This window comes from Tachypleus tridentatus, chromosome 7 (genome assembly GCF_004210375.1).
Source record: "Tachypleus tridentatus isolate NWPU-2018 chromosome 7, ASM421037v1, whole genome shotgun sequence".
In the NCBI taxonomy this organism is placed as follows: Eukaryota; Metazoa; Arthropoda; class Merostomata; order Xiphosura; family Limulidae; genus Tachypleus; species Tachypleus tridentatus.
In genome coordinates this window covers 2,439,113-2,457,804 of record NC_134831.1, presented here as the reverse complement: position 1 = coordinate 2,457,804, position 18,692 = coordinate 2,439,113, and the positions used below count along the sequence as shown (strand labels likewise).

At 36.8% G+C, this 18,692-nt stretch overlaps 1 protein-coding gene across 1 annotated transcript in view; it reads left to right on the top strand.

Moving 5' to 3' along the window:
• Positions 1–18,692, top strand: part of LOC143254998 (acetylcholine receptor subunit alpha-like) — a 149,680-nt gene that overhangs the window by 60,295 nt on the left and 70,693 nt on the right. Inside the window, exon 2 of the mRNA XM_076509958.1 lies at positions 6,579–6,718. Coding sequence (XP_076366073.1) covers positions 6,579–6,718 — 140 coding nt within the window. The remainder of the gene's footprint in view (positions 1–6,578; positions 6,719–18,692) is intronic.

Sequence of the window (18,692 nt, the reverse complement as noted above, 5' to 3'; positions counted from 1 at the left end):
GAGATAGCCTCTTGTGTAACGTGGGGCTTAAAAACGAGCAAACAAAACTAATCGCTTTAGAGTATGTGTTGTTTGTATATAGTTTTTGTTTTTGAATTTCGCGCAAAGCTACAAGAGGGCTATCTGTGCTAGCCGTCTCTAATTTAGCAGTGAAAGACTAGAGGGAAGACAGCTAGTTATCACCACTCACTGCCAATTCGCAGGCTATTCTATTGCCAGCTAATAGTTGGATTAACCGTTACATTATAACACCCCACAGCTGATAAAGCGAGCATGTTTAGTGTGAGAGGGATTTGAACCCGCGACCCTCAGATTACGAGTCGAGTACCCTAACCACCTGACAATGCCTAGCCGTGTGTGTATGTAGTAGACCGTTATCTGGAATCAGATGTTTTTACTTTCAAAGAATACTGCACATAGAAATATGTATTAATCGAGTGATCTACATAATGAACACAGTCGGGCGTATTTAGGGTTTAGCGTTTCCGAGCTATAATTAACTAATTATAACGCCTCTACTGCTCAAAGGGTGAGTATGTTTCATGAGAGGAGGATTCGAACTCGTGATCCTCAAATTTAAAGTGAAGCGCACTAACTACCTCGCTATGCTGTTCCTAATATTTCAGGCACTGCAAAATTTCAATCATTTGGCGAATTCAGGTTTTAGCGTTTCTTGGCGATAATTCGTTTTCACACACACACAACACATGCTCGGTCAATCACACTATTCGTTGGCAAAAGAAAAGCCCAAGAGTTGGAGGTGGGTAGTGATGACTGGCTACCTCCCCTCTTAGTCTTTTACTGCTACATTATGGACGGCTAGCGCAGGTAGCCTTCGGGTAACGTTTCGCGAAATTCAAATACAAGAATTAACGATGGACGCTGTTGAAAAACTGCCTTCCTTATATAGTCTATCTGCTCGATGTTGGTAACAGAAATATACAATTCTGCGCGAAACTTTAGAAGTAAACAAAGACAGACGTGAACTTCATTTAAAATGAAATACAACAATACTCAACGTTTTGTGATTTCAGAAGGTAAGTTAACATAACAAAATTACACACTATCATTTTAATATTAAAAGTTTTCAACAAGAAATACTGAACTAGAAGTGCGTGTTCAAGTACGTTTAATAATTAGGCCAGATAATAAAAGTGTTATGTAGATAGGGGCCAAATACTGAGACAGTAATGTAGATATTGGCCACTTTTTTCACTAATGACGGGCGCGACTATCATTTATCAACGTGATCAAATACACCTTTATTTCATGTCGTAATTAGTTGTTCCCTACGCTGAACAGAAGGCCTAGTTCCTCTTGAAAAGGCCCGGCATGGCCAAGCGTGTTAAGGCGTGCGACTCGTAATCTGAGGGTCGCGGGTTCGCATCCACGTCGCGCCAAACATGCTCGCCCTCCCAGCCGTGGGGGCGTTATAATGTGACAGTCAATCTCACTATTCGTTGGTAAAAGAGTAGCCCAAGAGTTGGCGATGGGTGGTGATGACTAGCTGCCTTCACTCTAGTCTTACACTGCTAAATTAGGGACGGCTAGCACAGATAGCTCTCGAGTACCTTTGTGCGAAATTTAAAAAAATAAACAAAACAATCCTCTTGAAAAAGGACGCCATCTATACGACCACGATTTCCTGAACCTAGTTTGTTACCTACAAACTAATGGTAGTGCAGTGATTAAAACGACCGACTCGCAATCTGAGGGGTACAGATTCGAACCCCACTAACAAATATACTCGCCTCTTTTAACTGTGACCACGTTATAACGTAACGGCCACTCCCTTTATTCAATTAGAGTAGCTCAAAAGTCGGTGGCGGGCACTGTTGACCAGTTGACCTCCGTTAACTTACCACTTCTGAATTGTGGAAGGATATCTGGAGTATCTATGAATCAAAAGCAACAAAAATATAAACCAAGCTAATTTCTTTATTTCAACAAATTGTTTTAGAGTAAAGCCACATTGGGCTATGTCTACCGAGGGGGATCAACTCCATGATTTCAGTTCGTAGACACATGTGGGCTATGGGAGTCTTGTCGATAATTATTCCTAATTAAAAGTCTCTTCAAAGCCGTCTTATGACGTGGTGATCACATGATATACCTGACTGTTGATTGGAAGATGTTAAAAATGAAATTTGCTATAATAATAAAAAGAAACGAAAACAAAAGTGTGGTCGTGAAAATTTTAAATTCTAGCACCAGGTGTCTGAAAATAAAAATAAAGGCTTGTTTGTTTGTTTTTTGGAATTTCGCACAAAGCAAATCGAGGGCTATCTGTGCTAGCCGTCCCTAATTTAGCAGTGTAAGACTAGAGGGAAGGCAGCTAGTCATCACCACCCACCGCCAACTCTTGGGCTACTCTTTTACCAACGAATAGTGGGATTGACCGTCACATTATAACGCCCCCACGGCTGGGAGGGCGAGCATGTTTTGGCGCGACTCGGGAAAAATAAAGGCAATATGTTATATAAATACGCTTATTAATATTTCTACCAATAATTTAAAGTAAGCTAAATTTTAATAAACGAAAATACTTTAAAAACAAACCTAGTGACATTAATATTTCATTTTCGCGAACTAGATGTGACCTGTGGTTAACATGCCGATAGGTAAAACCCAACCAATCATGATTCGCGGCCCGTTGCCACAAAATCTCGTCCCACGCTTTCGGAGCGTAGTTAACGTACACAAGAGTGACGCTGAAATCCACTGTTGATTAGAATAGTCCCAAAGCTAGTGATTGACGCTTTTGTTCAAAATTAGACACTGCTAGCGTACGGGCAGCTCTTGTGCCGCTTTGAGCGAATATTCGAAACAAACAGTTTTCGTGACTGATAGGATCTTGTTCAAACAAAACAAAGGTGTTTTTGTCTTATTACTAAATACTATATTATTACTAACCCTAACTAATCATAACAAAAGCGAGGTGTTTTACTCTTATTCTAACTTAATCCTATATTAAGGAAGTAAAAATTGTCTTAAGCTCAAGTTGAATTTTTTAAACTTCATTTTCTTTCCCGTGTTTCTTTTCTATGCTTATAAAATAGGTTTTTAATTATATAACCTAGGATAGAGTAAGGAGTAGAAAACAATTGATTGGAAAAATCAAGATGACGCGTATGTGAAACGACGTTTCCACACAAATTGTTTGTTTGTTTTTGAATTTCCCACAAAACTACTCGAGGGCTATCTGTGCTAGCCGTCCCTAATTTAGTTGTGTAAGACTAGAGGAAAGGCAGCTAGTCATCACCACCCACCGCCAACTCTTTGGCTACTCTTTTACCAACGAATAGCGGGATTGATCGTCACATTATAACGCCCCCACGGCTGAAAAGGCGAGCATGTTTGGCGCGACGGGGATGCGAACCCGCGACCCTCAGATTACGAGTCGCACGCCTTAACACGCTTGGCCATGCCGGGCCATCCACGCAATCTGTAAAAACAATCAGCCTAGCACCGGTACGAACTACTAACTCGTTTCTTGTTTACATTTTTATTGCCATCGTCTTAAATTCTGCTCTAAAGAAAGTTTAATCTGTGCACGAATTGCGTCACTTTTCTGAACTATCGTACTATCCGTCTGGAACCTTCATACAGCTTTAACGTTCGTCAGTATTTAAGCATCAGGCGAGAAGGTTCATTCATATCTTATTAAAACTTAAGTAGACGAAAACCTCCGCATGAGATGACATTTATTTTGCTGTATGAAGAATGTAACGCGAGTGTTCGAAACCGGCTGTCTTCACTTTCTTTAAATAAAAATAAAAGAAATAGTTGTAATTCTTTAACTCAGGTTTTTACTAAGTATACTGTTAATTATAAAGAACCATTCGCGAGGCTAGTTTTCGCCTTTTGTCTAGAGTTTTAAGTACAGCTGGAAAGAATATTCGGTGGAAGGTAAGGTAACGCTTTTAAAGATTCAAGCGTGTTTAGAATAGAAGTGAACGGTCTTGAATAATGTTGTGTTTAGAATAGAAGTGGACGGTCTTGAATCATGTTGTGTTTAGAATAGAAGTGAACGGTCTTGAATAATGTTGTGTTTAGAATAGAAGTGGACGGTCTTGAATCATGTTGTGTTTAGAATAGAAGTGAACGGTCTTGAATAATGTTGTGTTTAGAATAGAAGTGGACGGTCTTGAATCATGTTGTGTTTAGAATAGAAGTGGACGTTCTTGAATAATGTTGTGTTTAGAATAGAAGTGAAAGGTCTTGAATCATTTTGAAGAAACTGGAAAATTGTTTGTTTAATATCCAGATCATACTGTTAAACACAGAAGTATTTGCGTGCAGCCATCTATAATTGTTAACTGCTGGACTAGAGGAAAGGCAGGTGGTGAAAAGCAACCAACGCCAACTGTTGGGTTACTCTTAATTAAATAGAATAATTTGAACGTTAACTCTTATAACGCGTCCACGCCCCCAAAGTGACGAGCTAATTTCCAATGCAAAGTGAATCAAACTATGACCCTTCAGATTGACTGTTCGGTTAACAGAGAAATTGATTATAAATCTTTGATTTTTGTACCTTGTTTTATAACGTAATTTTCATTGTTACTCTTTAATTATTCTGCGTTGTTTTATTGTTTGTAATGGTATCTAATAAATAAACTTTCAAAACGACTATAGGGAAAAATTAAAACAAAGATCTCGTCAAGGCTTCTCCACAAATAATTATCTTGAGACCAGTATATCGTGTCATTTTTTGTTTGTTTTTTCAATTTCGCGCAAAGCTACACGAGAGCTATCTGCGCTAGCCGTCCCTAATTTAGTAGTGTAAGAATAGAGAAGGCAGCAAGTCATCACAATCCACCGCCAACTCTTGATCTATTCTTTTCCAACGAATAGTAATATTGACAGTAACTTTATAACGCCCCCACGGCTGAGAGAGCGAGCGTATTTGGTATCCAATTCATTGACTTCTCCCATAAATGCCATGAATTTCAACTCATCCCACCTATTAAGAACAAGGATTGAAAAAAATAATTTCCAGTGCTACAACTGTTCATAATTTCCAAGGCAAAATGAGTTCATAATCTAACATCTCAAATCCTATTTTCTTCAAACCATCAGATTTCCTGAACATAATCTCAAACAGTTACTAGCACTCTTAAACACGACCAATGCGATAACCTAGATAATTTCTACTTAAGCAATAAAGACACGTGTACCTGCTCCTTATCCAACGTTATACCGGTCTCTCTCTTGCTCTAGAAAGATTGTGGTTTCGACCATGTAAGACATGTTACATCCTAGCACAAAACCAAGCAGTATTCTATCAAATGCAATTATATAACTAACGTTGCTTTTACGTACAGATAGCAGGACCGTATAGCAAGTTACATAGATGAACCAGGGAAAAGAAAACCAATACAGGGAAAACAATTCCCTCACAAACGAGAATAATCACAATTCTTTCAGCGTGAACAAGACCCAGATTACATCTCTTCTCATTTCTTGTTCACATAATTTGTTAGGAAAACAATAGCTGCAAAAGAATAATAAAAAGGGTTATTAATAAAAAAATAAAAAGAAAATCCCCTGTCGGCAAATATCCTGATTCCCTGCGATATTATTGGCCAACGGTATTTCAGCCGCCTTAACAATTGCCCGCTTAAAATATTACGTTTATAAAATGACCCGGCATGGCCAGGTAGTCAAGGCGGTCGGTTTGTAATCTGAGGATCGCGGGTTCGAAACCCCGTCGCACCAAACATGCTTGTCTTTTCAGCCGTGAGAGCGTTATAAAGCGACGGTCAATCCCACTATTCGTTGGTAAAAGAGTAGCCAAAGAGTTGGAGGTGGGTAGGTGATGACTAGCTGACTTTCCTCCAATCCTAAGTTGCTACATTAGAGGCAGCTAGCCCTCGTGCACTTTTGCGCGAAATTCCAAAACAAATAAACATTTTACCGGACATTTGTCAAGACAAATTTTATGAGTAACATGTTAGAAAATGCAACGTGCTAACGAAACAATCTCTCTCATCTTTCTCGCACAGAGAAGATAAGAAAACACAATTTATGTTCCTTCGCCTTTTTACTCCAGAAGGAAAATTACAAACGTTAATTCCCCTTCACCATCACGAGTTAATAAATGAAGTGTGAACATGAACTTCGTGCTAACTGTTCCAACTTATGTTCCTTTCCCTTTTTACTCCAGAAAATTACAAACGTTAATTCCCCTTCACCATCACGAGTTAATAAATGAAGTGTGTACATGAACTTCGTGCTAACTGTTCCAACTTATGTTCCTTCCCCTTTATACTCTAGAAAATTACAAACGTTAATTCCCCTTCACCATCACGAGTTAATAAATGAATTGTGTACATGAACTTCGTGCTAACTGTTCCAATTTATGTTCCTTCCCCTTTTTACTCCAGAAAATTACAAACGTTAATTCCCTTTCACGAGTTAATAAATGAAGTGTGTACATCTTCGTGCTAACTGTTCCAACTTATGTTCCTTCCCTTTAATACAAACGTTAATTCCCTTTCATCATCACGAGTTAATTAATGAAGTGTGTACATGAACTTCGTGCTAACTGTTCCAAACATTATTTTTCGTTCCAGATGGAGAAGCGAATCCAGATGCCAAGCGTCTTTACGATGACTTAATATCCCGCTACAATAAACTAGTCCGACCAGTCCTAAATGTCAGCGAAGCGCTAACAGTTACGATCAAGCTAAAACTATCTCAGTTGATTGAAGTGGTAAGACCGACCTATAATGTTAATATTGCATGACTTAATAGTCTCAAAGATTTCTCCTCTAAAGTTAAAATTGTATATATATACTTTAATGCCCGTAGTCCAATACATGTCATGCGCAAATGGCTTTGTTTTCAAAGCTATTAATATATACTGTGTTATTGCCAACGTAAGAAACTGGTTGAAACGGTTTTATAGGGATGACACCATCACGGTTTGCTGTATCTTTATCGCTATACTAATTAAAATGAACGGATTATGTTTCACTTTGTTTTATCATTTTCAAAAGTTTCTAAGAATTCTTTATTTAAAAGTGTCACAAAATTGTTTCCAGTTTTTCACACACATCTTTAGATTGTAATGGGAGCGCACATAATGTTCACATTTTGATTATTAAAAGATTACAAAGATACGTTGTGACGAGACGAGGAACTGGATCAGTGTTAGAAAACAGCGCACTATGAATATAGAAGAACTAACTACACATGCTTGGTAATTGTTCTGGATTTTATAAATAAGAAGTTAATAAAAATGTGTTTTTACTACGATATTTTTAATGCAGAATTTTTTAAAGTATTATTTACTACATCAACATCTTTATGATTTGAATGTATAACTTAAAACCGTTGAAGCTGCTACATCGATCGACTTTTTATAATGTAGAGATAATTTCAAACTAAAACACCAATTTCATACTTGTTCCCCTATAATATAGTAAGATTATAAGGCCATAATTCGGGGTTGAAGCCCATACGCGAAAATAGCGCGGTTAGTCTACTGTGTAACTTTACCCTAAAACAAACACATTGCTTTATCTATATTGATCGTTTCTTCTGAAATACTGTTAGCGGTACATCGCAAGAAGGTACAACTATCCATGGTAAATCGAAGATAATATTTATTCACTCCGTTATTAGTGTTTTAAATACACGGTAAGTCGAAGGGACTATTTAATCACTTTGTTATTAGTGTTATTAATACACGGTAAATCGAGAGACTATTCACTCCATTATTAGTGTTTTTAATACACGGTAAGTCGAAGGGATTATTTAATCACTTTGTTATTAGTGTTATTAATACACGGTAAATCGAGAGACTATTCACCCCGTTATTAGTGATTTTAGTACACGGTAAATCGATAGACTATTTATTCACTCCGTTATTAGTATTTTTAGTACACTTTAAAACGAAGGAACTATTTATTCACTCTGTTATTAGTACACGGTAAATCGAAGGGACTATTTATTCACTCTGTTATTAGTGCACGGTAAATCGATAGACTATTTATTCACTCCATTACTGTGTTTTTAGTATACGGTAAATTGAAAGACCACTTATTCACACCGTTATTAGTATTTTTAGTACATTTTAAATCGAAGGAACTATTTATTCACTCTGTTATTGGCGTTATTTATGCACGGTACATAGGGAGACTATTCAATCTGTTATTAGTATACCGCAAATAGAGAGACTGTTTATTCAACTCCATTATTAATGTTATTTGTACACGGTGAATCGAAGGGACTATTTATTAACTCCGTTATTAGCGTTACTAGTACACGGTAAATGGAGAAACTATTTATTCCCTCTATTATTAGTGCTATTAGTACGGTAAATCGAAGGGACTATATATTTCACTCTGTTATTAGTGTTATTAGTATATGGTAAATCGAAGGGACTATTTATTCACTCTGTTATTAATATTATTAATATACCGTTTAAGAGATATTTTTCTTTATAATCCTGTCTGATTTCACTGAAACATTCGAAAGTGTGAATTTCGTGCATAGCTAATTATGTTATAGCCACATTATTTTACAGCGAAGCAACTAAACGTATCTGCCCCTGTCTCTAATTTTGAACTTCCAAATACAGGAAGTATCCACGCTAACTTTTGGGCTATGCTTTACCACCAAATAGTATCGTTGATCGTAACATTATAACGATTCCTCGGTTGAAATGGCTAGCATGTTTGGCATATGGTTTGGATCCCGTTATTTGCATATTTCTAGTTTAACGCCCTAACCGTATGGTTTGGATCCCGTTACTTGCATAAGTTGACGGCCTAATCATCAGGTCATGCTGTTCTTAATTTGATGAATTTGTAACAACTACCCAGGCGCGGATGAAATCCTATTAACATTAGTGAACCTTTAAGCTGGATAACACTAAATGTTTCATTTTGTTAAAATTCACGTTATTAATTTAACTTATCTAACATAGATGTATTTTTTGTAATATTGTCTTTCGTTATCGTGTTTGTTTTTTGTGAAGATATTTTCATGTGAATTGTTTGCTTTTTAACTTCGTTTGGTTGTCTACGAATTTTACAAGTCGCAGATGTGTAAGGCAGATGATAAAACACGTTGTCAGGCCACACCCTGCTTCATTGTTCCTTCGGGATTGACCATAATTTTCCAAGAACACGATCTGAACCATTACAATGTAATGAATCCTAAACTTTGACACCAATGATAAAGCATCTCTAGTTTAGCACCACCTAAAGGTGCGCTCAGTGACCCTTCACCTTTATGCTGGTAGTATCAGTCGGTGTATGAAAAGTTTCTTATCATTTAATTTACCTTTTCATAATTAAATCTGTTCAAACATCGAATGGTCCGGTGAAACATGAATAATGTTGCGCATAACTTACTTTTTTTTAAACTACGGATATTCTGTATATGTCATTAGCATTTCGTATGTGTGACAAAATCACTAACACTTCTCGTCGTTGTCCCTAATTTAGAACTACTGATGAGAGGGAAGGCGGATAGTTAACAGCACCCTACTAACCACATTTCACGTTAAAGGAGATTAATTGTCATTCTACTTACATACTTCAAGATAAAAGAAAAATGAGGTTAATATTTTGTGGCATCGAAAATATTCGAATCCGGGTTACCAGCCTCGAAGTCCATAGAGCCAACCCAATATATTTCAATATATATATATAAATGAACAGGAATGAAATAAACCCACGTGACATTAGTTCTAGTTAAATGTCTATGTACCAATACATTATTTCTCCATCGTATGTTTAGGTATGTTTAAACTTTTCTTAGGTATTAGCAGGTTAATCAGTGCTAATATTTTTCAAACATGCGCCTCCTGCCCTCTGTGGTTTGATTTCGTTTTTTTTTTAAATAAGAGTAGAAACTCTTTTTTTTTTTTTTTTGTTTGTTTTAGAGCAAATCCATAGGGAGCTAAACACAAATCTGTTGTGTTTACTGTTGGGAATTGAACCGCAGGTTTTAGTGTTGTACGTACATAGACTTGCCCCTATCTCACAACAAAACAGTAATCTGTTGATAGTTGGTTGTATCAGTACAGAAGGTATGTTATTAAATGAACTTGGCTGTTGTTTAAACATTATAACAAAAAAGTGAACTTGACACTGCTGCTGTTTAAGTGAAATAGAGCAATTTCCAAACTACAATATTATTTTTACCCAGAGGTATTTAAACACGTGGGGCAGTTAGGGTGTTGCACGATAAGTCTCCTAGACAGTGACACGTAAGATAGTAGACAAAAGATCGATGCAAAATTTCTAAATCTTTAAACACCATTGATTTGTCATTCCAAAGGGACAAACGAGGAGGAGCCATGGAAAGGTTTGTATAGCCTGTGTTTTATTTATTAACCGTCGATAAATTAGATATATTACGAGTGTTACTGTTAGTTGGCATTATAGCCAATGGATACATGAACACAGACTTATTTAGCTAGATAAGGAAACCAATGTTAACAGTTTATGGAACGGATTAATATACATTCATTACAATCACATAGATTACGTCATAAGTGTCAGATTAGGCACCATGGGAAAACAGTCACAACATAAAGTGTAACTGTCATATTACACGGAAAAGCGATCGTGCAGCGAGGGAGCAAGCTACAGTAGTTGTAATGTTAACGTGATGTTAAATTTCAAGAATGGCGGATGAATTATAATGTACCAGTCTTGGTTAATTTATTAATTACGAATATAAGTAGATTAGTTAGGACTTATTCTTGCTATTGTTGCAGAAAGATTGATTGTAAACATTTGTGGAATAGGTGTGGTTCAGTTTAGCTGTCTTTAGGAGGCTGGTGAACAATATATTTTAACATTCCGGATCACTAGAACCTCTTGCCTTAATGGTATATGATACAGGAAATAAAAGAGTTTATTGTATACGCATATACTACACAATGGGTTAGCTGTCTTGTGCTCACCACAGGTACCGAAACTTGACTTTTAGCATTAAAAGCCTTGAGACAATGAGAGATTGTTATACAACGTAAGTAGAGTAGACAAGTCTTGTTTTTTAGTACTTAAACGCAAAACTACACAAAGAGTTAAGTATGCTCTACCTATCATAGGTATCAAAACCCAACTGCTAGCATTCTAAGACCTCAAACATACCGCTGTGCTACTGGGGGCTGAATTCAAGTAGCACACGTCTTTTGTTCATTATTCAGTAACCTAATAACTAATATAAAAATTGTGTTCATTGTATATTCCTGTACTAACAAAGAAAAACAATAATACTATGTAACAAACTTTTTACTCTTTTTTTTATTCCTGGGCAGAAAATGTTATTTCCCAATTGCTGATGCTTAAAGTAAAAAGAAAATACCTATTTTTCTCTTCAAACATTGCTTTTGTGACCTGGGTAATGAAATTTTCAAATTTAGCCCTTTTCCAGATCATCCCAGGTAGATTTTGTGCTGAGTCGCTGATAGAGAATTTTCAAGAACTTACTAAAATATTGTAGAACTTATGAGAATTTTCTAGAACTTTCCATAGTAATATATATATACAGGAGCTCACCAATCACCACTTCAGTTTAGTTCTACCTGCTTAAATGAACACATAGACCTAACTGATTTTATTAGAGATGGCATCAAGAAGCTGCAAGCATTCTCCAGATACATTCTGCTATGTATGTGGCCAATTTACCAAGACAAGAGCAAAAAAGTACTCTGTGACAGCATCTGCTAAAATGTGTGAAGCCTACAAGGCATATTTCGGCATGCCTGTTGGGGATCAAGACAAACCCTGGGCACCTCATTTTACCTGCAAGCACTGCAAAAAAAAATCTCCAAAAGGTAAAATGGACAATTTTTACTTGCCTGAATAGTTAAAATTTTATATTATACAAATTTTAGACCTTATAAAATTTAAATATCTTTTTATAAATTTTTAATAGTATAGAACAATATCACACAAAATATTTTGCATGAACCTCTTTACATTAGTTGTGGATAAATAAATTTATTCTTCATAATAACAATTTTATTTTGCTCTTTTGCAAGATGGTACAGAGGGGAAAAGAAAGTCATGAAGTTCGCTATTCTAAGAATTTGGCGTGAGCCCATTGACCACTCAAGCAATTGCTACTTCTGCATGATGGACCCTTCCAAATGTCGGCTTGGCAAGAATGGATCTGCTATCATGTATCTGGACCTTCTATTATTTATCGTCTCAGTGCTACACTGCCCTGAGCTCCATGTTCCCACTCCGCCAGAGAGAAAGCAGCAAATCAGAAGAGGAGGAAGACGTTGAAGATCCAGATTACAATTTCAGAAGTGCGGCTAGTGAGAGAAACCCATATTACCCTAACCAAAGAGACCTCAACGACTTAATCAGAGAGCTTGGTCTAGAACATTTGAATGCCGAGCTTTTGACATCTAGGCTGAAGGAGTGGGATTTGTTAAACCAAAATGTGCAAGTCACAAGTCAGAGGAAGTGTTACCGACATTTTTCAAGCATTATTCACTCGTCAATATGGGGTCTGCTTCTGCCACAATGTATCCGGTCTGTGCGAGGCAATTGGAATTGTCTGTAACCCGAACGAGTGGCGCCTCTTCATTGATATCCCATCCAGAAACTTCAAAGCTGTGCTGCTCCATAACGGGAATAAGTATCCGCCTCTTCCCATGGCTCATTCGGTGCAACTTAGAGAGAGTTGTGGATGACGCTGTTGAGCATCAAGACCTTACTAGAAGCCTTGAAGTATGATGAGTATGGCTGGGAGATTATCGGAGACTTTAAAATGGTGGCATTTCTGATGGGTCTCCAAGGAGGCTTTGTCAAGTTCCCTCCTATCTTTGCCTTTAGGACAGCAGGGATACCGCAGTACATTACAACAGGAAGCACTGGTCACAACGGACCGAGTTCTCTGTGGGAAGGTATAATGTAAAGTGTGAGCCACCAGTGGACCTCCATAAGTTGTTGTTCCCACCGTTGCACATAATATTGGGTCTTATGAAACAATTTGTCAGAGCTCTTGATAAGGAGTCTGCAGCCTTCAAGTATCTTCCAGACTTCTCCCCTAAGCCGCCTGAGGCAAAAGTTAAAACTGGTGTCTTCATTGGACCACAAATAAAGAGGATCCTGGAGTGCACAAAATTTCCCAAGAAGCTCAGTAGGAAGGAAAAAAGATTGGGGCAGCTTTGATGCAGTGGTTCGGGGCTTCTTGGGCAATCACAAGGCCGAAAATTATGTGAAACTGGTTGAGGCTCTGGTGAAGAACTAGGGCAAAATGGGCTGCAGGATTCCCCTGAAAGTCCATATCCTTGGCGCTCATCTTGATAAATTCAAGGAGAACATGGGAGCATACTCAGAGGAGCAAGGCGAGCGCTTCCACCAAGATATACTGGAGTTTGAACGCCGCTACCAAGGAGCGTATAACGAAAACATGATGGGAGACTATATTTGAAGGCTGTTACGTGAAAGTGATTTACATTACAGTCACAAATCTAGAAAAATTATTAACATTTAAACATTTTTATAACTTTAGTATAAATATATGTAAATCTTGATTCATATGTTGTTTTATTCAGACCTTATGTAAATAAAAATGAGCAAATTCGCCCATTTTTACATAGAAAATAGGTTAGTTTCTAAATTTCATTATCCAGGACACAATAGCATAGTTTGAAGGGAATAATGGCCATTCTTTGTATTTTTACGAAGAAGTAACACATACTATCCACCAACAATATTTGTGTTACATAGTGTTATTAAGACACATCTTTCAAGCTAGCGCGTGTATAATTTATTTATTCTTTTAAGTGGTCTCTAAATCCGGGGTTCAACTCTCCACGGGGTCCACATTACATACAGTATATTGTGTAGTGTTACACTAAGAATGTAACAGTAATTTATTGATTTTGTTTTAGAAGCAGTGTGCTGCACGTGTATGTATATACAAATGCTATTTCCACAGTTAAGCAAATTTCGAAATCAAAAGGAAGGACCGCACCTAACAAAAAGGCGAGTCCAAATTTGTAATGAAAACATTTCAATTATTGAAGTAAGTCTAAGAACAACAACTATTTTTCGCCACATTTACCAATGTCATACTTATTATTTTTCGTTTTATTCTATTACTGTTTGTATCTTTATAATAACAATAAAAAAGACAGACACTGAAAACGTTTGTTGAATTTTTGTGTGTAACTATCCCTAATTTTGAAGTTACAGACTATGTAACTAATCAAAAGAACCTGCACCACCCCTCAGTGACTCTGTGGTAAGTATGAGGTCTTGCAACGTTAATAATCGGGTTTCAGTACACGCGATGACAAAACAGAGAAAGCTCATTAGGTAGCTGTGATTAACAACAATCGAACGACACATACCGCGAACTATCGGGCTACTACTTTTCAACGAATAGTGAGAAGAACCGTCACCATATAACGACCACACAGGTAGCAAGCGCTGGCGTGTCCATTGAGAGGTTTGATCTCTCAATCAGTTAAAAGAGCCGTTTGACGTATATTACGTATCCATCTCCAAAATTCTAACTAGTACACTTTTAACACTTGATAAAAAATGATGTTAAATGATAATTCGTGTACCTGTTTTCTTATAGCAAAGTCACATCAGGCTATCTGCTGAGTACACCGAGAGGAATCGAATTCCCTGATTTTAGTCTTGTAAATCTGTAGACTTATCGCTGTACCAGCGAGAGACAATAGTTCGTCTAACCCTAGAAGGTTTACCCTTCGTCATTCAACTTTAGTGCACGGATTACTGAATAATGTTTTCTTTTTTTTCAATATTTTTAATCAGTAGGTGACTTCCAAATCATTTCTCCTGTTTAACATTTTTTAAAAATTTAACTGTACGTCAAATGAAATGTGTTTATGGATTTTTGTTTACATTTTACACGATATCCTTAATAAAAACATAACTGACGAAAATGCACAATAATCTATTTCGTGAATTATCATGTACGTATACTGAATTTGTTTAGAAGAGGTTAAAAATAATTTTTAGTTTTGAACAAATGATGTATCATGTTTCATTTTGTCATTTCTTGTGATCGATAAGTATTGAGTTCTTTGATTATAGACTCTTTACAACTGAACAGGTCTTTACACCGAGTCGATACATAATCCTACCAGATTCGTAATTTGCGAATCAGAGGTTCGATTCCTTGTGTGTATGTGTTTTTCTTATAGCAAAGCTACATCAGACATTCTCCTTATCCAACCAAACATACTCTCCCTTTCGGCTCTTGGTCAATGTAACAGTCAATCTCGCTTTTTGTCGGTAAAAAAGTAGCCCAAGGGTTACAGGTGGGTGGTGATGACTAGCTGTCTTCTCTCTAATATAGCCTTTCACTGCTAAATTAGGAACAGCTAGTGCCTCATGTAGCATTTCGCGAAATTTCAAACAATAAACAAATTGATCATTAATAATATATATCATGTAATGTGTACGAGACATACAGAATGTATAAATAGCGAAAACGTTGAAGTTACGAACGGTTATCTTAATCGGATTTAGGATGTAGTTTGATACAACTGTTAAATTCTCAGTTTATTATTACCCAATTATTCTAGCGTAATATTACACGAGAACATATTATTCGTTTGTTTGATTGTAGATAGTGATCTTATTATCTTCGTGGTCTATAACCATGCAAAATAAAATGATAAAAACAAATTAGGTTACGGTAATATTTGTAAAAAGAGCAAAGGTGTAAATACGAACAAACTAGGCTATAGCAACATTTATAAAAATGGTACTGGTATAAATATAAACAAACTAAGCTATGATAACATTTGTAAAAAAAAGTTAACTCCTAAAGACTTATTCAATATACATTAGTAAAAGAAAATAATAAATTAACCCGTAAATTACAGTTGAAGTAACCCATATTGCCAATTTACAGAAGCGAAGGCTCACTATGACTGAGTTTAGTTAGATGTCATCTCTGTTAAGTAAAACGTACTTTATTGAATGTCAAAGATCTATGTTGTTTCCAAACGTTTAAAATAAGTACCATTTTATATACATAAATATTTCCTTTTTATATCAGAAGATGAGGAACTATCTGTTTGTCAAGTTTCATATCAATTGCTAATTACATTTCCATTTGTGAACAAATAAGTTCAAAATCTATTCCTCTTGAAATATTTATGAATTGTTTGTTTGTTTGTTTTGAATTTCGCGCAAAGCTACTCGAGGGCTATCTGTGCTAGCCATCCCTAATTTAGCAGTGTAAGACTAGAGGTAAGGCAACTAGTCATCACCACCCACCGCCAACTCTTAGGCTACTCTTTTACCAACAAATAGTGGGATTGACCGTCACTTATAACGCCCCCCACGGCTGAAATGGCGAGCATGTTTGGCGCGACCGGGATTTGAACCCGCGACCCTCAGATTACGAGTCGAACGCCTTAACACGCTTGGCCATGCCGGGCCCAAATATTTTCGAAATATATAATAATATCTAATTACATAAACATCCAATATCACACTGAAAAAGGTCTGGCATGGCCAGGTGGTTAAGGCGAACGATCCTAATCTGAGGATCGTGGGTTCGAATCCTCGTCTCATCAGACATGCTCACCCTTTCAGCCGTGGAGACGTTATAATGTGACGGTCAATACCATTATTCGTTAGTAAAAGTTGGCGGTGGGCGGTGATGACTAGCTGCCTTCCTTCTAGTCTTACATTGCTGAATTAGGGACGGTTAGCGCAGATAGCCTTCTCGTGGCTTTGTGCAAAATTCAGAACCAAACCACACTGAAAAATACGGACATCATTCGCTAAATTTACATCATGAACAAATTTACATTTGGCCTGTAACTTCAGTTACACATTACACCTCTCGATGTATTTGCATTTGAACAATATTTCATATAATTCGTAATTACATTCATGCACTAATGATACCGTTGGTTGTATGTAGATTATAAACCTATTATCACCACTAAATCTAGAGCACTATGAATCTAATAACACAGCACCTTATGCAAATTATAAGCATTATATGTGTTATAAACAAAATGAAACGTCTGGCTGTAGTGTTAATTACGAATAAATTAACACCATGGATCCTGTGTGTATATCGCTTGCTGGGCATCCGTTATACACGTCACGAGAATTTTTTGTTTGTTTGTTTGTTTTGAATTTCGCGCAAAGCTACTCGAGGGCTATCTGCGCTAGCCGTCTCTAATTTAGCAGTGTAAGACTAGAGGGAAGGCAGCTAGTCGTCACCACCCAACGCCAACTCTTGGGCTATTCTTTTACCAATGAATAGTGGAATTGACCATCACATTATAATGCTCCCATGGCTAAAAGGGCGAGCATGTTTGGTGCGACCGGGATTCGAACCCGCAACCCTCAAATTACGAGTCGAACGCCTTAACACGCTTGGTCATACCGGCCCCATCACGAGAGTTATGCCTGTGTTATGGACGTTCAAGAAAATCCAAGGTTTTATTCCCCATGCCGCACAGAGCGCAGATAACTTACTGTGTAGTTTGAGCTGAAAATGAACAAACAACTGTCTTTGACTATTTATCAGAGATTCTGATTCAACAAGTTCAAATTTTCTATTACTAGCGTTCTCCGTTGGCTCACTAAAATTATATTGCTTTCAGTCCTGAGTAAGAAATTTATAATTTACACGTCTTAATTACAATGTCAGTTTTCTGTTGAGGAAACCTATATATATTTAAAGAGATTCTAATTAATTAATAATTAGAACACTATAGGATTATATTTGGTCCCTCAATAGAAAGTACCTTGTTAAAGTGTAATAATATAGCGATATATATAATTTGCTTTTTTGTTTTGAATTATGCTCAAAGCTACACAAGGGCTGGCTATGGACGGCTAGCCGTCCATAATTTAGCAGTGATAGACTAGAGAAAAGGCATCTAGTCATCACTATTCACCGCCAACTTCTGTGCTACTCTTTTATCAACGAATAGTGGGGTTCAGCGTTATATTTTAACACCCACACAGTTGAAAAGACGAGCATGTTTAGTGTGAGAAGGATTCGAGCCAACGACCCTCAAATTATATATAGTATGAGTTATTCAAAAATACCCATTAACAATAGTTGTTGAATAATTACCACAGACTGGCTTCATGATCTGTTCTAGTGTAACGTTACACAATTAATTATCTGTGCTATCTTCACCTCAGGTGAATCTAATAGCATATTTTAACGTTGTCAGTTTGTAAACATATCGGTAACACAGGGTATGTGGGTCACCTCAGTTGTTAGAACACGCATATAGAGTTTGATTGCGGGAGAGACAAGAGATTCAATCAATGTGTGAAATGTCAAACAATTCAAAACATCTTTTGTAACATATTGTAAGAAAACACAACAGTTATCGTTGTTACCCTGTGTACAAAGTGGAACACAAAATCACAGGCACTAATTTAATAATAATAATGGTTAATTGTTGCGCTATGCTACAACTTCATTTGTTGTTGCGTAAACAGTACTTACTGGGAAGTGTAAAGCGTATGTATACGTAAACATGTTTGTGGATGTTACAGCAGTAACCCGCTGTTACTGTCCGATTCTAAATTATATCCTAATATTTCATTCAATTCAAAATCACCCATCGTCTGACTAGTAGACTACTTTTTCTGTCTTGTTTTTTTTTACCATAAAGAACCAACATTAACACAAAGTTGTTTACTTAACTTAGTGATAATCTCCATGGTTACATG